Raw genomic sequence first — 22,242 nt, forward strand, 5'->3', positions numbered from 1 at the left:
ACCTTGTTTGACCTTTTGACCACATAAACTGACCTTAAAACCCAAAACTGAAGATGGCATCCACCCCTATTGTTTTTGTCACCCCACAAAGGATACATTCAACATGGTTGCCTGCTATTAAAAAATGCCCCCAAACTTTTTATAGAGGACTTTTGTGTATTTGGCCTCTCTACTTTAGGTGAAAAGGAAACAAATTATATATATTAACAAGAAAATCAAATTGCGAAAATAAAATGTCGCGAAATAGTTGGGCTTTACAGTAACCTCCTTCACAATAAATGTTCCATAATAGTAATCGCCTCACTGCTGCACATAACTCTGTTAAGTAACATTTGAATGAATGCAGTGTAATTATTTCTTTAGGTTAAGAAAATGTTTAATGAAAAAGGGGTTTTCCCATATTCAATTTATAACCTTTACTTATTTTATTTGTATTTAGTAATGATTACCAAATCCTACTCATCAACTACATCCAGTATCACCAAGCCTAATGTTATAGTGGTACAAAAAGGACAGCCATCCAAAGGTCTTCATCGAACAATCCCTGTTACCAGTAATGTTCAATTTCTTGTAAGTTTGTCAATAAGTAAATATGATTTTTAAAGCCATAACATTTGTACAGATATAATGTAAAGTTTTCATTTGATTTTGTAGGGTTCAGATGGAAGCTTATCGTCAATCACCAGACCTCGGATATCCATGGTATCTAGCTCATCTGTGACTGCACCAAATATCATCACTTCATCAATTCGTTTTCCTTCACCACAGTACTCAAAAGGTTCTAGTCAGGTGATTCATAAAGGCAGTATGCTTGAGTTGATGGGAGCATTGAAAGGAAACAAAGATTCTAAAATTAAAACACAGGTATTTTTATGTAGATATTTTATATTTTATAATGTTTAACTATAGTCTTAAGATTATGATTTTATTGACTTTCCTTTTTTTTCTGTACTAGAGTAGGTTGTATTAACTTCAACCATACATCTGATGCCTGAACTTAATTTTATGAAATATATGTTTTTGTTTATATTTCAGTAATATATTTCAATTTCTTTTTAAAGGTGATAATCAAACCTAGTATAACATTTCAAGATGGGAAAGAATTTCTCACCACACAAGATAGAATATTACCAAGTGATGTAGAAAGACTTTTAACAGTAAGGAGAACTACTGCTGTATCACCAAGTAAACTAACAAACAAGTATACAGAAGCAGATAATAATGATAATGGTAAATTGTTTTTATCAATATGTTTTTAAAAACTTTATGATAAAGTTGACTGACTATTATATTGCAGATCTTTTACTGTTTAGGTGGTTATCTCCGTATTGGCCATTAATCGGCCTAAGTTGAAGCGTTGTCCATCAATTCAATAGAGATCTATTCCAAGTGGTAGCCTCTAGTTAACAAGATGGAGTACTGCTGATAAAAATATTGAGAAGAGTCTTGGAGAAATAACACATCCTTGTTTAACTCCTGTTTTAATTTAAAATCTTTGGATGGTTCATCATCTACTAAGATTGAAGCTGTCATATCATGGAGGAATCTGATAATTTTGATGAACTTTTCTGGACATCCGATTCGTGATAGGACCTTTCACAGTGTCTGACTATCTATGATATGGTCCATGTACCTGGGATGTTGCTTTGCACTTTTCTTGAATTTGGCGAGTAGCGAAAATTATGAACACTGTTTCTCTATCTGGTCTGAATCCACATTGTGATTCTGATAGGACATGCAGTCTCTACAGCAGTTGATAGGCATTTTAACAGAACTTTATTAGAATTTTTGCTGCTACTGAAAATAGTGATATTCCACGATAATTATTTTATCTACTTTCTTGAATATCGTAACAATGATAAGGGAGTCTCCTTCTCCCAGACAAGCTTGAAGAAGTTTCTCAGATAACTCACGACCTGCTGACTTGTAGATTTCAACTGGAATACCATCTGATCCTGTTAGTTTGATTTGTTAGTTCAGAGAAATGTTCTTTGCAGTGTTTCCCAATCTGGTCCTTGTCTTGCCATCCTTCCCCAATATTGGAACTCCATGAGTGGTTGGGCCATATACCTTTTAGTGGCGGCATAGAATTCTCTGCTGTTATTTCTATCGGCAAGTCGTTGCAGCTCTTCTGATTTTTTTTTTTTTGCAGCCACCCCTGATTCTTAAGTACTCTGACTTTGCGTAGGACTTTGGATCTCAAGGAATGATATTTGGTGTTCTTATTAAGATTATAACATCACATTGCCAAGCAGAGAAGGTGGCACGTTTCTCAGTTATAAGTTTATGTCTTTTAAAGGTGTAATAACATTTCATCGGAAAATTTTTGAGGAACTTGCTATGAAGAAATGAGATGGTACAGAACAAAGTCAGTTGTTTACGTGACAAAATTGTTGAACGCTGTTTACATGAAATCTTGTATATATCTATAACTTTGGCTATATATGTCAGATTTTAATGACCCTTTATTTTAAAGCTAAAGATATGAATATGATAATGATATAATATCATTTAAAACATTTTCGACAAGATATTGGGTTTTCCATGCTGTGCCTCAACTGTTTGGACAGAATAATAAACAGAGACAGTTATTTTGTTTTAACAGTTAAATGGTTTGTCTTTTTGTTTGCCATTTTTAACAAATATATATGAGCTATATTTAATTATTGCTGTTTGTATATCAAGCATAATAATACTTTATAGGAAATCTTCATTTATATTAATATTTTGATTATTTAGATTCTTCTGTTCAACTACAAACAGCTGACTTAGTGTCTGAAAACCAGCCAAACACAGAGTGTATTGAGTATGATACTTCAACAACAGTTGACCGATCGGCATCTTCTGCTATCAAAGCTTTGCTGGAGTTTCGTGCAAAACCAGTAAAACCATGTATGGTTAATTATTTTTCAATTTTCAAATTACAGTAAATTATAATTACACAATAAATCATTTTTAGTTTGGTAAAGGGAAAATAATAAAATATTTACAAACACTAGAGCAAACAACTGATTATAATTGAATTTTATACTTAATATTTGTTTACAGTAGCTGATGATGCCTCTCGAAATCAACATACCATTGACCTCAGCAAGATGGCTAAGATTGCTATAGATACAAAAGTGGCATCTACTAATGATTTAGATCCAGCTCATTTAAAATTACAATTTGTTTCACAAGGTAATGTTAATGTGTACCATACCATATACTTTTACATACGTTAAAATGTCATCAATATGAATCTTCACTACAAGTACATAAAGCCTGTTTTCCAGTCAATGTTGAGTTAAAATCGTTAAAATCTGCAATTGTTGAAGTTGAACTGAGTTCAATTTCAACGCTACGATAGTTAAAAATTATTTACAAATTACGTCATCATAGTTTGTGAAAAAATAAGTATGTGCTGACAATTCTTGAATTTTTACCACAAATCATTTTTCACTTTTTAAACATTTTTTAACAATTAAATTTAATGTTTTTCTTTAGTGTAAGCCTAGATTAGGAACTTTTTCAATTTTCACACTGCCTTGGTTTTGCAACACATCGCGTCTTTGTGTCCCAGCAACACTCAAAAGAACCAAGAATACCATGAATGATCGTGTAAAAATGTGTAAATAATAGTCTGTCAGTCAGGCTCAATCATTGTTATCATTGTTTTCAACTTTCAACGATTTGAAAATTCAACGCAACTCACCGTAACGTTACGTCAACTGGAAAACAGGCTTAATACAGTATCTATATTTTCTCTCTACAGAGTCTCATTTTTTTAACATATTATACTTATTTTACTGTCCTTTTGCCTCCCAGTATTCTTGTAAGTACATCCTTATCAAATCATCTGCATTTATCTTTTTCTTCTCAGTGCAATCAATGATCTTTTGTATTGCTAAAATTATGTTTCTGTGTCTGCCAAATGAACTTTGTTTACAAATAGGAAAGTTTTACTCAATAATTGGCATGCCAAATTGTAAATGTAATGCAGATATTATGAATTATAGGCAACAATTTAAGCAGGTTGCTGAACAGGCCATGTTACTTGAAAGCACTGTGGAGTAATGGTAGCTATATCGGACTAGCATGTTTAATCTTATTAATCTTAGCGGGTAGTATTCTTATTCTAGTTCATTTTTTTAATTCTGTAATATTGTTATATACTTCATAACTGATTTATGTTATTATTTAACAGAGAGATAGTGTCCGTCCACTATTGATCCTTGATATTTTTTTTTTATTTGGTTTTAAAGGTAAATCAACAAAAACAATTGCAATCACTCCTCAGCAGTTTTCAAACATTGAATCAAAACAAGCATCATCTATTATTAAAGACATTGACTTGACTGAGATGAATAGTGAAACCGCTCAGAAACAGCAATCACATGTTGTCACCCATCAACAAATACAGGTTACACCTACGCAAATGTTGTTTGTTGATCAATTTGAAGAGTTCTTGGAAAAAGAGGGTCTTTCAGGAATTGTTGATGATACACTCCAGGACACGGTCTCTAGTGGGAAAGATCTTCTACAGACAGCTGCAGAACTAACTTTACTTAAGGAAGACCTTTTACCAGACAAAAATGATTCAGAAACACAGTCAACTTCAAAAAAATTGGAATCAACTGTGTCTGTTACAATGACTGAGGAAGAATTTGACCCATATAAATTTGATAGTAGAGAGGACTCGCCAGTAGACACATATATTGGCAAGATATCGAGCAAAGCGCATGTTCTTAAACCGGTATGTTGTGAACATTATTTGATAGTTAGTATAATGTAATTTTGTTTATAAAATAAATATAGTATAAAAATAATTTTACATACTTTTTTTTGAAAGACTCAAGCAACTCCTGTCATGGTTGAAACAAGTGGTATAGATCTTAGTCACATGCAGATGAAGGATTTTGCCAGTCAACGTCTGGAGGAGAGCTTAGACCAAGATGATATTATGACAGACAGCACTATTTCAGCAACAGGGCAAAGTCAGGAAGAGGGTATTACTAAATAGAACTTTTATTAATTATATATAATTATACTTGTTCAAATTATTTCCTTTCAACTATAATAAGTAATAGATTAATTCTTCGAAGAGGCTACGTCTACGCCTAGTTGTAGATGCAATCCCCTGTGCTATATCTACGCCTACTTACCCGATTGGGCCTCCGGCCCTTATTCTCGGGCCTCCGGCCCTGGTAAACCTAAAAAACATCCCTCTAGGAAAATGGTGAAGAAAAGATGATGGTCAACAAAGAAGATGGTGAGTAAAAAAACAAATGAGTTTCGAACCCTTCTTGTTTAAACAATGCGACCTAGAAGGTAAGACGTACAGAGTTCCGCCACAAATATTTTATACTTTGCCAACACCAATTACGCCTGGTTCTTAGTCTTTTGGATTTCATAAAGTAGTAAGTTTCTTACCTTTAATCACACCATTAACAGTATTTAATCATTAAAATGAGTACTAGAACGCTTACAACTGACTCAATTGAAATTGCTGCTACTACTAGTGACACGTCTAAGAAGTACTGTTCATAAGTTTCAGTTAACTGTTCCTTTTGTAAGAATTACTAGTTCTTTATTTATGTTTCTAACCCTTTAATTTGGAATCAATTGGATACTAGTAACTCTTTCTCTCTCTCAACTTTTCTTAAAAAACTTAAATAATCATTTATTATCATTGTATTTTATATATATAATTATATACAAATGTATTTTTTTCTTTTCGTTTATGGGTGACAAGAAATCTCTTCTTGCAAGATCCTCTATTGATGGTATTTTTGTATTGTCTCATAAATTGCCACTCTTTTTATTGTATTGTTAATTACCATTGATAGAAACTAATAAATCACAAACCCTAGCCGAGGGCTACAGCAGGACGTTGCTAGAACCAGGCACTACCCCTGCAGCCATACAACTGGCTTACACATTGATATCATAACACATTAGTCTTTTATCAAAAGCCATAGGGGGTTGGGGGCGCTAGGCGTAGATATAGTCTGGAGATTGTATCTACGACTAGGCGTAGATGCAGCCAGTATGTTAATTCTTTCCTTTTGGTGAAGGAAAAATTAACTGTTGACATTTTTTTCTTACAGAATTCAGCTTTCATAGTAGCAGTTCAGATGTAAGTGGTGTTGCTGACAGTCCTGGAAATGTTCGTTCTAGTAAACGCAAACGTAAGGCACCAACTCCAATTGATGAAGAAGCATCGGCATCACATCTTCCTTGTTGGACGAGGGCAGCACTCAAGTGAGTTAATATATTATTATGTATCTCCAACTCTTGTCAACATAACATCGTATAACTTTGTCAAAAGGTTGACCTTAAACTGTAGATGTGCAGGAACTTTGTTATATGACGTTAGAGTCACGCAGTGTAAGTAACGCGTGATTTTATAAATTTTGCGTATTTAACATCAAAAACCATATAACAATTTACATTGAAACTTAGCAAAAGTGTTATGTACATCATGCACTAACACTCTGTGGAAAAAAAAATGGCACGTTTCACAGAAAGTTACACGCGCATGCACGTTTAACATTTTATAATGCAAAAAATCAATTTCTAATCAACTTTCTACGCGTTTCAATTATGTAAAAATGTCCATGCGCATGCACATTTTTACACATGCGTTGCGCACGTAGCGTTTAACACATTTTTTTTGCATGAATTATGTTTTTCCAGCCTTTTCTAGTAATTTTACCAACTTTTAGACAATTTCAACTTAAAATCATGTCATAAGAGAACTTTGAATTGGACAATTCGATTGCGTTTTTTATAAAAAAGTTCAAAAATTCGTCAAAATTATGCATTTTTTTAAACAGTCATATTTTCTAAACTAAATGGTGAAGTTTATTTTTATTACATATTCTGGAAGTTGATGAGTTGTAAATATCGGATCATGCATCAATATGGCTAACCGGACATTGTGACGTCATCATATGGCCACTCGAATATAAAATATAGGATTTTTGTCTCTTTCGTCATTTAATAGACCGCATCTCCACTTATCCGTATTCCATTTTCCCCCATATTTTGATATTGTCTAGGTCAATCAATATCTTCGCATGATTTACCATTTTTAAAATGTTTATGACGTCATCATGTGCAAAAGCATGAATAACTTCAAGGGTCACTTATTTTCATCATTCCAATAAATTTCAATATGTTATATAGCTCCTCAGTATAAAAAGAAATACTCATGATTAAAACATTTTCTGGAAGCTGTTGAATTGTAGATACAAATTCATCTACAAATGTTGCGCATCGGATGTTGTGACATCATCATAAAAGTCGTATTTTCATATTTTGTGTCATAGTTCATAGACATTTAAAAGAGCGTGCTTCCATATTCTACGTATCCAAATTTCTTCAACACATTGATATGTTGTTGCTCAGATAATTCCCTTACAAAATTGATATCTACATGTTTCATTTTGATGACGTCATAATGTTAAAAATTGGAATAAAAGGCAGGTCCCCTTATTTTCACCTATTCTGCGCTGTATGTAGTGTACAGTGTATACTGTATATAGAGGGCACACTAACAATTTATTTTCTTCAGGTCACAATGGCATAATCGTTTTTCTGTGCGCAATATTCTAACGTATGACGTGCATGTGGCGTTTTTGCGGCGGATAACCCAAACTCGTCAAAGTGACGAGTTCAAATCTAGTTATTTATTAAGTTTGTTATATATACATTTCTAGGGTATAAGATTGATGTTATTTCTGTATTAAAGACATCCTCCTTCAAATAACACAGTAACTTTTGTAACATTAAATTAAAAGGCTCAAAATCACTTTTTAATCAATTTAGAAGTTTTCAGCATTTTCACTTTTTGTATCAAACAACAGTTTATGTAACATAACATAATAAAGTACATATTTTCTCTTTTTTTTGTCAACAAAGTGCAGAAATATGAGGAATCAAGAAGTTAGTACTTATTGATCATCTCCCCCTTTGTTTTAAATCATATTTTGGAATTGGAAATAAATTGACTTGTCGATTTTATGGGTCATCCTTGCATCCATTCACTTTGGTTTTATACATTTTTTAATCAATTATTTTAAATGTATTGTGGAATGGATGCTAAATGAATAAATACATTTGTACAATTAAGTTAAGACATAAGGCAATATAGAAGGAAAAATCTTCACTTAAACAAAAAACAATGTTTCAGTTGCTTGAACTGAACAAGAATTCCCTACTGATGAATAAAATGGGATCGATTTCTAGTCTAAAATCATTTTTATGTCTAGTATAATATTCATTTATTCCAATTGCAACACGCAGTGGTGTTGCGGCTATTAGGGCACAATGGGTAAACCAAGGGGCCCCTCAGCAGTGCAAAAAAAAAGGTTATAAATATAGTAAAGCAACAAATAGTTTAGGAGAGGCCGAACATTAAAAATAAAAGCAAAATTTATGTCCGATATTGTGCTTATGTCTTCAGTTCTCTACCTTTTACACATGCGGAAGTCGCTATCAGAATGTTTTGTTTTAGCGTGATGACTGCAAAGTTCCGCTACATCCTTTATATGCAGCCCAGTAACCCCCTACTCGTCTTGAAATATGTACTAGGTTATTTAAAGTGCTCATGAGCTAGATGTGTACAGACGTACGGTTTATAGTCCTTATCCGAGAAGACTTGTTCCACCACCAGAACCATGGAGTGAGTGAGCCTTGAACCCTTGCCGATGTTATGGCTACGCAATTACGGTTCCACTGTCTTAACTGCTCGGCCACTCACTCTGCAACATATAACAATAGAAATCTTTGGGTTTCAATACAATACAATTCCTTATTCTGTCCAATATACTTGAAATACATACATTTGATTGGTTCCAGTGTAAATAAATAATTAAATATACAATAAATTACAAATACAAAATTGACCATTCAAACTTTGATCACACATTACTGGTCATTGAGCGCCCTAATGGCTGATGGGAAAAAACTGTTGTTTTGGTAGATATAGATTTATAGCGTCAACCGCTCCACATTAATGAGTCAATATTCGCACTAATATATAAGCGTGTGCCCAGAATTACTGTTGGATTTAGATCAATAGCTGTGTATAGTAGTCTAGTGAGTGCCATTTCAATTTCCACATATTCAAACAAATTATAAAGTCTTTCTTCGCACACTCGATGACGAGCATATTTAGAATCACTGTTAGACTCAATATTTGCATAGTAGTGGCATGAAATTGAAAGGTCACTATTAGACAAAAGTCAGAATATACAAATGAACTTTGGATAATATTACGTCAAATATGATTTTTACATGATCTGCATTGATAAGTGTTGATTCAATTTATTTCTCTCATCTACCTTGTGATTCAACAGTCTGCTTTCAATACAAACACATTTTTATTTCAGTTTATTACAACGAGTATCCAGGTTCAGGGGCACAAACAGAAGTAAAGGTGATCCAAATGCAGCATCATGGTTCACAAGACCAGGTAAATATATTACGAGTATTAACATTTTAAAGGTAAAGCATCAGTGGTTGATTACTTTCTGTAAAGTTATTATTTGTTTCTTTTTTTAGTGAGTGCTATAGAAGCACCAAACTATCATCAAATTATTACAAGTCCGATGGATTTTGGAACAATTAGGAGAAAATTAGAGGTATTCATTTTAAAGAAGTTCTGTATTTTGGGTTATGTTGTAATGTTTGGACATTATCATTTACAAATTCATGGGATTCAGGGATATTTATGATAATAACGGCATCCAGTACAAGCATCTTTTGGAATATTATATAGATTTTCATGTTTTTACATGTTGTAAGGATAACAAAACTGTAAGTCTGTTAGGAGATACACAGTATACAACAATTTTCCTACCTTATAAAATAGTACAAGTGTAGCTCCAAATAAAGAGACACATTTTAAAAATTTGATGTTTCCAAATCTTTGATCATTTTCAGAGTATTAGATACTGTACAACTTGATATGTAAATTGAATAATTTGTAAACAGTGAGTGGTACAAATCAACTTTCTATTTAATAATTATTAATGTGGCATTTTAAAAATCAAAAGAGTTTGTACATTTTTCCCCTGTATTATGAATGGGCAGCTTCAAGTTTATGATGACCTTGGTAGTTTTCATAGTGATATGCTTCAAGTTAAAAGCAACTGTTCCTTATACAATCCACCAGAGCATCAAGTAAGAATTGACTGTGAGCAAGTATTTCAGTTCTACACAGATGAATATACAAAAGTTGTTGATAAATTGCAAAAGGTATAGTTTATTTTATGAAATTGTCTTATACAGTTGAAACTCTTTGAGAGGCCACCTCTCGTAAGCGCATCCACCTCCCGTAATCGGTCACCTCCCTTAATAGCTATGCATTATATAGCATGTTTGTTTTTCCAATCTATTTGGGCAATTGGTACCTCCTGTAAGTGGCCGCTGCCACTTTTGTAAATAAAATATTATTAGTCTTTTTATATGGTACATTAGTGGCCACCTGAAAAGTTTGTAGACAAAATTATTACTGATTTCATTTCATATACAACTACAGCACATTGTGTGCAATATATATGTACCATCAATTCTGCTCTACATGACGTTACTCATCCTGAAATTGGCATCTGGAGATATGTTGATGATTTATCAATTATGGTAAACACAAAACAAAACATATGCAAGATTGTGTAACAAACCTCTATAAAGTATAATTGGAGCAATTCAAACAATTTAAAATTAAATTTAAACAAATGTCACGTTATACAAGTCTATTTTGTCAAGACCCATCTTCAACTTCCTGAAATTGTTATTGGTAATCATTACTTAGAGAGTTTAAATGTTAAACTTCAAGTAAAATCAAACAAATTAAAAAATAAGATGTATGATATGGTTTTAATATATAAAAGCTACTTGTGTATGTCCCCTTTGGAACACTTAACTGAAGATAATAGCAGTAATTTAAAAATCTAAAAAAGAGTGTGTAAAGGCATCTTTAGGCAATGCTTATAATCATTTCTTATTCAGATGCTTTAACCTCTCAAGCAGCCACTTTTCCCAGTCCCGAGGATGTCCACTTACAGGAGATTCAACTTTATATTGAACTATTTAATTTAATATTTCATCACTATCTTCCTCCTTGACTTTAACATAAATATATATAATTATGCAAATTACAGGTGTACTGTAATTGGTGTACTGTACTTGATTTTTTTGGAATTTCTTGGAATTACCTTTTAACACTACATGTGTATGAAAAATCTTCAATTTTCACTACCCACCCCAATTCCCCAGCAGAGATGAATTTTATATAATTAATAATATTTAAAGCATCTTTGTCTCGTTTGTTTTTAGTCTCTCACTATGGCCTTGCACTTGTAGCACATTTTAATATGTTCCCACTCCCACTGGCTAGATTACATATAAACAGAAACAGGTTCCAACAAATAAATTTAGCTTTTTTAGCAATTAGTATAACCCTTTTAATATAATGTCACTCGTTCATGGAGATACCTTGTACAAGGACTGTTAATGCTATAAATACAAGATATTGTGGATAGTAAACGTCATCTGGTGTACTAGGATCACAGTTACATTAGGCTTGACTATAGTATATGTCTTATTTCTTCTTATTACAATAATCGTTGTTGACTAGGGCATCTCTAGAAGAGGTTATCTCTCAAACTTTGTTCATATCTGTGTACATCTGGCAAGTGTATGTTTTGGTAGTTGAATCACAGTCCACTTTGAATGATATAGTAATATTTTTCAATGTACTGTTCCTTTCTTGTATTTTAAATTGTATTTAATTCTTTTAAAAATTGTATTTTGTTTTGCAGAATTTGTCTCCCAATTCACCTAAACCTTTATGTCTAGATTCTGAAGAGTCCATTCACGCAAAGGTATTAAAGTTTTAAATTAAATTGGTTTTCATTAGTCTGAACCTAGTATTGGAATGAATGTCATCGAATACACGGATTTTAACCAATCATATGAAATCTTTGGCAGAAAGCTAATTTTTGTTCTGCTGTTTTATAAAACAATGTGATGCTTATTGAAGTGGAATACAAAATTAATTTTGGCTAATTTACCGAATAAGCAGGTAAATAGTATTTGTAGCCGGCATACTACTGCTGATATAGGCCTAGCCTACAATACCTAGCTAAGATGCTACGGTCGAAGAAGATTCTTATTGGCGCATCGTTGGAACAAAAGGGTGCCTTATATTTGTTTGAGACCCAATGAAAAAAAAAAACTGATACTATAAACTGGTTTATAGGTCATACATTTTGGTAAGACCCAATTATAGAAAGGTAAACATTTCTTTTTGCAAATACAGTAGTCAAAATGTGTGTTGCTATTATTCTCAAGCCCGTAGCCAGGGGGTTCGAGGGTTCGAATGAACCTCCCTTTATCCTGAAATGCCCTTTCAAATTAGACTAGGCATAGGTCTAGCCCATATGACGATTTGTTGGCTATTCTGTATGTAGCCAGCAGGCACATTTCTTTAAATACTACTAGCCTAGGCTAGGCCAAGATCATCTCCTAAAATAGCTAATAATGCCGCTGCTTCCAGTGTATTTTCAATTGCCAAGCAGAAAAGTTTGTTTACACAAATACTAATTTAGTTTACACAAATACTAATTTAGTTTACACAATGCACATATGATGCTTTCCTGGGACATTCGCCATGGGTGTTGTGTGTGTGGATGTCGACAACTCTATCTCCCTCATTTTTTTTCTGGCTCCAACCAACAATGGTTACAACCAAGGAAGTGGGTTCTTTTTTAGAAAAAAAAAGAACCCCCTGTAAAAATGCTGGCTACGGGCTTGATTCTAGTGTTTTTATTTAGAATAAAATTTTCCTTGTATAAAAAATAGTAAAATCTTCTACTACTGTATATTTTCACCTTTGTTGTATTTGAGTTGTTTAGATTTAATTGAAATCAACTTATGACCTATGTCCAAGTTAAGAAACAATAATCATATAATTTGACCTGCCTTCATAAGATGAATTGCAGACGAATTGATTTTTTAAAGCTTACAATTAGGAAAATGTACAGTTGATTTTTTAGATTAATTTATTGTTTACTTTTAAAACAAAAATAATGCATTTACACTTTCTTTAAATGCTTCTTCTGTGATGTACTCCACTACTAAACAATTTACTGTATTTTTGTATCTGGTTAGAAGTACTGTATATGAAATGCTGATATATTGTTGATATAGCTTGTCTAATAATATTATTATTATTATACGTAATATTCATTTATGTTATGACAAAGTTTTAATTAAATCTCCTGGAGAGACCAGATATCAAGTAAAATATTCTCCCTCTCGATCAAGAAACATGAACAAATCAATGAATGCACAGAAAAGTTGAAGATCTGATTGTTATCAATATGCATAGAATATTAAAGGACGCATTAGGGATGTACATACTGTATGATTTCAGAACAATTGCCGTGCACTCATGCCATACATTGCTGTGACGGCATGTGTGCATAGGAAAATCTACCTCACTGTTGTTAACATCATTTCAATTGTTAATTTGACCTGTATGTAGGCTTAAATTTGCCAAAATGTTTAGTATTTTATTTGAAGAAACACTTCAATATCCAGATAGGCAAAAGAAACGATTTATTTAGAAAGTGTGTTTACTAGCAATTTTTTCACACTTTGCGAGACTTCCTAATGATCCGAAAGAGTAGCTAGAAAGTACGATACTCTGGAATCATTCAACCATATCGCACTAAAAACTTTTGGTGAACGATAGTATATACCTAGTAGTAACTCTTGTACTAAATGACGATGGTGAGTAATTTATAAAAGTTCAAGAATTTTTGGCATTCATAATCGACGGCCAAAATAATCGGACCGACTCAATCAATCAAATCAAATCAAATCTTTATTCGTTCCATATATACTAAATTGTACATGGAAAAACTGTTTTCCTCGACAGAAAAACATGTTAAAACATTCATAATTACATCATACATAGAACAAATTTACAATTTAAAAACATTAATTAAAACATCCATCAACAGTAAAACTTTAAAATATATATTGCATGTGCGCTATTATGATCTAACAATCTTTGAGTTAAAAATATGAGTTGAATTTGGTACAAAAGACAGTCGGTTTCTTGACGTATCAGCTCTAGGAGCCCGTAACCGGCCTGACTTGTTCTTATAAAATCTCATATTAGTCCGGTGGCAGGAGGTGGGGAATCACCACCCGAAAGGGGACAAATTGCCATCCAACTTTTCTAGACCAGAATTTTCCGTAGATTACGAATATGGAAGGTAATCGATCAGGTTAGGAAGCGTTTTCGAGATATAAGGGGTCAAAGTTCAAAATTGACAAATTACAACAATGTATTATGTATATGTATTATAACAAATTTATTGAAGCACAATTTGGTCTTTTATTACATTTTTTGATTATAAGTGTCTATTCAATCACCTTATGAAAAAAAAAATCCTTCGTAATTAAGGGTCAAATGTCAATATTGACCAATCATAGAACGTACCTATAAAACCAAATAAAAACTTATATTTAATAAAAATTGGATGTTTTCTCATCCTGTTAATCAATCATACGCAATGTAAAAGAGCGAATACATCATTTCATCAGTTGACATAAGGTCAATTTCATCAGTTGACATAAGGTCAAAGGTCAACATTTTAATACACGTATTAGTTAACAAATAAATGCAAAGTTGTCCAAACTATGATATTGATGGTTTTACAAGTAATCAAATTATTTGATTAGTAAAGTTATGTTATTTCATTATAATTTTGATTAATATAATTATAATACTGTATTTAATCAAATCAGACTTTAATCAGGATAGGAAGCGAATAGGAAGAGATAAGGGGTCAAAGTTCAAAATTGACCAATTATAACAATGTATTATATACATATGTATTATAACCAATTTATTGAAGTTCAATTTGGTCTTTTAATTTGTATGGTTATGGTATCTATTCAGTCGCCTTATACAACAAATACTTTTCAATTAAAGGTCAAATGTCAATATTGACCAATCACACAATTTGCATATAAACCCAAATAAAAACTAACATTTAAGACAAAATGTTATGTTTTATCATTCTGTTAAGACATCTATCAATCATACACAATCAAAAGAGCACATTTATCATTACACAAGTTGACATAGGTCAAAGGTCAACAAGTGATATACTAAATAATGCAAAGTTATTCAAACTATGAGATCGATGTTCATAAATGTAATCACGTTATTTGATCAGTGAAGTTATGGTATTTTTATATTTTTTCTAGTGCGCATTATTTTAAATGTATTAATATAATACTGTAAAATAAATAATAAATTTATTAATATTATGACGGTTAAAATGTTATGATGTTAAAATGTTACGCTGACCTTCAATGATTTGCCACTATACAGCATTTATTAGGGCTACAATATTCGTTTTTGGAAAATAAACTACTATTCATCAGAACCAGAGAATACCAATTCGTACAGGATTGGGCATAGGCAGATCCAGGTGGCCAAACTCAATCCACAGCTCACTACACAGACAGACCACAATTTTTATATAGCCACAGATAGTTTGGCCCATACAGGAAAGAGTTTCCTGTACACAAAAGATTCTAAAAAACCCCATATGGATTTGCCCGAATGAACCCTCTAAGGACCCTTTTGGGATCTCTATGTGGTGTGCTACATAAGGCCCTGTATTAGAAATTAATATGGGGTAAATAGTTCATAGATGAACTATGGAATAAAACTAAAATGTTCACCCTCAATCTTTAAATAACATTTATGGATTTACCCAAATGAACCCAAGGGCCGATCCTTCATAGACCTTTCGGGGTTCTCTATGTGGGTCTACAAGAGACCCTATATTGGAAATACTGTATGTGGGGTGGAAATGTGGGTTCATAGAGATATAATAAATATCCCTGTGCACCCTCGATCATCCATAAGGAACATTTTATGGATTTGCCCAAATTAACCCAAGGGCCGGTCGTTCTCCATGGATGGACATTAAGCCCCATAATGGAAATATAAGGGGTGACACTGTGAGTTCATATAGACAGGCGCGGCCCATGGAATAAAGCTGCCTGTGCACTGTCGATCCTTAAGGAACACTTATGGATTTGCCAAAATGAAACAACAGCAGGTCATCTATTTAGACCCTTCTCTACTGTATGTTCAGTTCTACATTTGGCCCCTGTATCGGATCAATGCATTTGGCTACATAAGTTACTGTGTTAGAAATATATCGGGTAACTAAAACTGTAGGTTCCAATATTAAGCCATGGGAAAAGCCTGTCTGTGCACCCTCAATCCTTTTAAAAAGAACCCATATGGATTTGCCAAAATGAACCAAGGGTAACTTCTGAATTCTCTATGAACCGTACATTCCGTTTATTGGAGATACATGGATACCTGATTGAAATTGCTCAAATGTTTCTGATGAAAGACATTGTACTGTATAGTAGTAGTATTCCCCTTCCACACCTCTTTGCATTAAATCCGCCCGATAGGCTCTTATGTACAGGATTTCAAAGCAATAACCACACTTGTATTTTTCAAGCAGTATAATCTATTAGATTGAATAAAAATATCTATTATAAACAATTTGCCGTTTGAAATCTCTATGCCATGTCGTTATTTAGATGAGAAAAACAGGTCAAAGGTTAAAATTACAGTGTTTCAGTCACTTTTTGAAAACAATGTTGCATTATGGCAGGTATAAACATATGTATTGTGAACAATTTGATACCAAAATTGGCTCCTTACGACAAATATTTATTAATTTATGTTTTTATAACCTTATTCAATTATGTCAAAGGTTAATAACCACACTTCCGGTCATTTTCAAGCAATATCATCTGTTACACTGAATATAAATGTATATCTTGGAAACAATTTGCTCCTATTTTTAATTCTCTCCGACCTGCCGTTACTTAGATATAGCAAAAAGAGGTCAAAAGTCAAAATTGCTAAAAATGGGGTTTCTGGTCAATTTTACAAAGAAAGTTCTGTTAGAGCTAATATAAACATATACATTGTGAACAATTTGACACCAAAATTATCTCACTAGGTCCAGAATTTCCAGAGATATAGCATGTTTTTATATTGGTCAATTTTGAACTTTGACCCCTTATATCTCGAAAACGCTTCTTATCCTGATCGATTACCTTCCATATTCGTAATCTACGGAAAATTCTGGTCTAGAAAAGTTGGATGGCAATTTGTCCCCTTTCGGGTGGTGATATCCCCCTCCTGCCACCGGACTATATGTAATGGATGTTTCTTATCGTCTAAAATTTTACTTAATTTACTTAGGACCTGTTTTTCATAAAGATATTTTAAATCATTAACCGTACAACCAATTATATTTGATGCTATCTTAGTAATTCTAATGAGACCTTTCTTGTGTGTTTCATTTAAATTACCGAACCAAGCAATAACAGAGATAACTAGTACTGATTGAATAACTGTTTCATAGAATAATTTTAAAGTACCACAGCTAACATTAAATTTATTTAGCTTTCTTAGGAAATATAACCTTTGGTGACCTTTCTTAATTATCTCGGCCGTATTTTTTCCAAAACTAAGTTGATCATCAATATGTGTACCAAGATATTTGGTTTCATGAACACGTTCAATTGTCTGATCATTAACTATCAGATAACTTTTTTCATTTTTCACTCTAGATGCCTAGCTAGTAGTAGCTAGGCTAGGCATAGGCCGGCCGTAGGCATATAAATTAGGCTAAAGAATCACCACACACCGATGACGTGTCGCGGAAACACATCAGGAAAGAAAAAGTTTTGATTGCAATATGCTCGAGTGATTCCATCGCGTCATCACATACGTCATACTGTACTTCTAGCAGTGCAGACAGAAAAAATTCCAAATAATTCTTCAGAATGCACGATGACCCCCAATTTTTTTAATATATTATGGAAACCATTGAGTTATAGATATGAATTCATGTACACATTTGACATACAAAGTGTTGTGACATCATCAAATGAATTTTAAAATTAGGTATTTTTTCTTTTTCGTCACACATTCAACAGAGCGCATCTTGTTTATTTGAACTCGCTTTTCCTCAAATTTTAATATGTTCTTTCTTTCTCATGAGTTGCCACCATTTTCATTTTGATGACGTCATCACGTACAAAAACTTGAATAACGTAGGTCGTGTAATTTCACCTACACCATATATTTGAATATCTTATGAAAGCTGATGACATGTAGATATGAATTAATATAATCTGATGCCGTGATGTTATCATATGGCCAGTTGAAGTTAAAAAGTAGTTTTTTCATTTCTTTAGTCAAAGTTATACAAATTTAAAAGAGCGCGCATCGCGCTTCTATGTGCCAAATTTTCTTCCAAATCTTATATTTATTTGCTCAATTCATTATCTTTCTAAATTGTCATCTTCAAGTTTATTTTGATGTCATCATACCAAAAAAAATTAGAACATGATGCGTGTCCCGAAAATTCACCTATGTTGCACTGTATATAGATATACAGTATTATACTGTATATATTCTGTATGGCATATAATAGGCACAACTAAGCACTATTATACAGATATTGACTGCTTAGAGGTGACATCCCCGAGGGAATATATATTTTCTCGAGAACATAATATCATTCCCAAGGGGTTGTCAAATCTTATATTTTACCGATATAAAAGCCGATATCTGTTATATTACATAGCCAACAACAAGTTGAATATCTACTGCTGGGTCGGGTCCTTTGTAATAAGCCTGCCTAGGCTAGTTAGGCGTTGCATTCACCTTACCTTGCGAAGAATAATATAATTAATGATTCCTTGGCAATAATATATTCACTTAGGCTTAGCCTTGAGTATTAACCAATCACAAACAGTCTTTCATCACATCTAGGGAGGACTAATAACAAATGTATGCATAGTTTGTATAGTTTAGTTGATTAATTTCTTCAAGCATTCATATCAAAAAATGCCTAGTTACATAGTTATTTAACAATAAAACAAGTCACGTGACCAATAAAGATCAAAAGGTCAACATTTTAATTTTCTCAAATACTTTACTCTGTTTGATATCGTAGGATAGCTTTTTTTATTCTGAATACATTTTTACTATTATATATTTTCGATTTTCCTTTGTTTATTGTCATAATTTCTGGTTATATAACAATTTCAGTTTGTGAAAATATTTTAGTGTAAGTTAAACTTAACTCGATATGGTTTTCGCATTGCAAGGAAAAAAAAGATCAAACAACCATTGCTTTGCAGGTAAATTAGTTGTGACTCAAACTTGTTGTTTGATCTTGGAGGTAAATTCATTGATTTTAGTACCTTTTCTTCGAGCAAGTTCATACAACTACTACAACAGAAACGTAACTTTGGAAAGTAATCTAGATTTGTCTTATCTGCTAGTTAATGTAGTTTTATTTATAACTATATCCAGTGGAGTGGTGTCTATGTTTTTTCAAACATGGTTTTCTGCCAATAGCATGATTGCATGTTGTAAGCCTATATATATATATATATATATATAAAGTAAATCGATAAAAAAATTGTTGCTTATTTAAATTAATTTATGTACACATTATATTATTATTGCATATTTGTGTGACCATGAAGGCAGGATAGAAAACAGTTCATCTATACTGTGTATAATTAGTCGAATAATCTTCCCCCGTTTCAAATGATAACATAACGTTTGTATTTCCTTAGGAAACTCAAAAACTTTAGGGTAAATGAAGAAATACTTTTACTCTTCTACAAAGCCGTTATACAAAGTGTTCTAATGTTTAACTTAACTTGCTACTGTGGTAACGCGTATGAATACAATAAAAAGCAATTTGAACGCATAGTTAAAAGAGCTAAGAAATGCATAAATGGAGATAATAATCTGCCTAGTGTTATGGAAATGTATGATAATCGAATGGAACAGAAAAGAATTGCAATTATGAACGAAGATACTCATCCACTCGGTACATCCTTCATGCTTAATCGTACTGGATGTAGACTAAGAGTACCATCAAGGTTACGGACAGCACGGTACCGACTGTCATTTGTCCCACAATGCATATTTAAATATAATGACGACAAACACAAATAATTGTATTTTCGAACACCTGGGAACACCTGATAGCATTTATCCTTATTTTTTGTATTTTGTAAATCCTGTATTGCATCTTATCTGTACATATTTTACTGTTCTGTGTATTTTTCTTTGTGTTTTAACATTTTACTGATTTTATTCTATTTTTATATTAAGTTGCCATGAGAAAAACCAATTTCAAATCTTTCGTTGATGAACTATTTGACAATAAAGTTATCTTGTATCTTGTATAATTTATTGAAAATACAATTAAATCGGTGGCATATTCTCATACTCATAAGAAACATACTCACGAGAACAATAAAATAATAATAATAATTCAAAACGTACCGATGACTGAAAAGCCGATTCAATCCCCTACCGGTGTGTGGTCGAAGCCTGTCGCACTTCACTCTTTAAAAAAAAAACACTGCATTTTTGATAAATATAACTGAGAAATGCAGTAAAAGTAACAAAATTAAAATACAAATTTATAAAAGGGAATCCAATAACCGCTTTTATAATTTGTCTGTAGTTGTAGAGTGTTAAAAGATTTTGTTTTTCCTCAAACTAATTTGAATATTGCTGGAAAGCGGATATTGTTTTCCTTCTTTCCGATAAGTTCTTAAAGTTAAGTTACCACAAACAAGTATAGTTTGATCAATTATTCTATGTGACTTTTAATAATAAAAACGTATAGTTATAGGATTTATATTGCGATAATCAGAAACCATACGTAAAAATCAAGGGAACTTTTAGACATTAAAAACACCGTAATTCGTTTCTTTACAATATCGATTGGTAGTTTGTAAAGGTAGTAAAGGCAGCAGTAGGAAAATGACTTTTCTTTATTTTGTGTAAAACTTTATTTGAGGAAAACTAATTGATTTTAAGATTTTTTCACTGTATAATAATATCAAATGCAAACATTCTGTTTGCTGCACTTCATCTGACGTGCAAAGAGAAAGGCATGCCAATTAACATTGTGCACAGATGGCTTTATATTGTGTGGTACCCGCTTTGACAAAATAACACTGTTATACAAATGATTTTGAACGCTACACAAATGATACCATGACCCGTAGCATTTTCTTTTTACGAAAAACAGAAATTTAGACTACTAAAAATAAAATAGATTCAGAATTTAAAAAGCTATCCAACGAAACAAAACAAAGCTGTGATTTGACAACAGTTTATTTCACCTTTGTTCACGGACTATAGTTATTTTGATTTTAAATAACTTGGAAACTTGACATTGAAGTTAAGTGTAATCCAGTACTGTACTTTATTCATTAATAAAACTGTATTCAGAATAAAAAAATCTATCCAGCGATACCAAACAGTACAGTATTTGGTGAAATTGCATGTTGACCTTTATTGGTCACGTGATTTGTTTTATTGCGCAATTACTATGTAACTATGCGTTTATTGATATGGGTGTAATGGAATAAAATTATCAGTATTGCATTCTCTTTCCAATGATACCATGGATGACCAACTTTAGTGTGGAATGTTTTTAAATACAAAATGGCAGCTGAAGGAGTCCTCGAAAAAATGACACCTAACTTTTTTGGATTCAGCATCTCAAGAATAACAAAATTAGCTAAAAAATCTATTTTGACACAAATATCAAGCTGGAAGACATACCAAGATTTTGCTGATGATACAGGAAAATTACCCTTGATATGAAGCATACGCATGTCAAATTTTATTGGTTTTGAATTTAAAAAATTTAGGAAATTGAGAACGAATAGCCTAAAAAGAGTGATAGCCTAATAATACAGGGGGAAAAAAAATCACAATCACAAGGAGTTATCCGCACCTTGGAGGATAACTCCTTGTTTTCATAGTATCATGTAATAAAATGTCCTTTTGAATAACATTTTTCATTTTCCTCTCATGAAAAATATTGTTGTATTTACAGTATCAAATCAAAATCATATTAACATGAGAAGAGCTAAAACAATAACGCGTTTTGTATGTGGAAAGACGGGTATAAGGGCCAACTTCGAATTGACTTGTATTAAATAGCAACTGTACTGTACTAATCTTACTTTTCCATTTTACAAAACCTGTAACAAAGCGGTTATTCAAGACTGAGAAATCAATATATACTGTATCCTGTGTGATAAATAAGACACAAGATTATAGATGGGAAAATG

General features: G+C 32.4%; 1 protein-coding gene across 2 annotated transcripts in view; it reads left to right on the forward strand.

Moving 5' to 3' along the window:
- The window catches only part of LOC144843746 (BRCA2-interacting transcriptional repressor EMSY-like), a 100,380-nt gene that overhangs the window by 21,941 nt on the left and 56,197 nt on the right, over positions 1-22,242 (forward strand). The window contains exons 11-24 of one of the 2 annotated variants that reach the window (XM_078700670.1): positions 440-570; positions 655-864; positions 1,062-1,230; positions 2,740-2,892; positions 3,049-3,180; positions 4,245-4,735; positions 4,832-4,988; positions 6,090-6,243; positions 9,378-9,460; positions 9,550-9,629; positions 10,081-10,245; positions 11,811-12,263; positions 12,415-15,169; positions 15,251-15,284. In XM_078700670.1, the coding sequence (XP_078556796.1) occupies positions 440-570; positions 655-864; positions 1,062-1,230; positions 2,740-2,892; positions 3,049-3,180; positions 4,245-4,735; positions 4,832-4,988; positions 6,090-6,243; positions 9,378-9,460; positions 9,550-9,629; positions 10,081-10,245; positions 11,811-11,888 (2,003 nt within the window). In that variant the 3' untranslated portion in view covers positions 11,889-12,263; positions 12,415-15,169; positions 15,251-15,284. Of the gene's footprint in view, positions 1-439; positions 571-654; positions 865-1,061; positions 1,231-2,739; positions 2,893-3,048; positions 3,181-4,244; positions 4,736-4,831; positions 4,989-6,089; positions 6,244-9,377; positions 9,461-9,549; positions 9,630-10,080; positions 10,246-11,810; positions 12,264-12,414; positions 15,170-15,250; positions 15,285-22,242 lie in introns of those variants that run through there. The other variant, XM_078700671.1, reaches the window with a different exon arrangement.

The sequence above is a fragment of the Antedon bifida genome, chromosome 5 (genome assembly GCF_963402885.1).
Source record: "Antedon bifida chromosome 5, ecAntBifi1.1, whole genome shotgun sequence".
NCBI lineage: Eukaryota > Metazoa > Echinodermata > Crinoidea > Comatulida > Antedonidae > Antedon > Antedon bifida.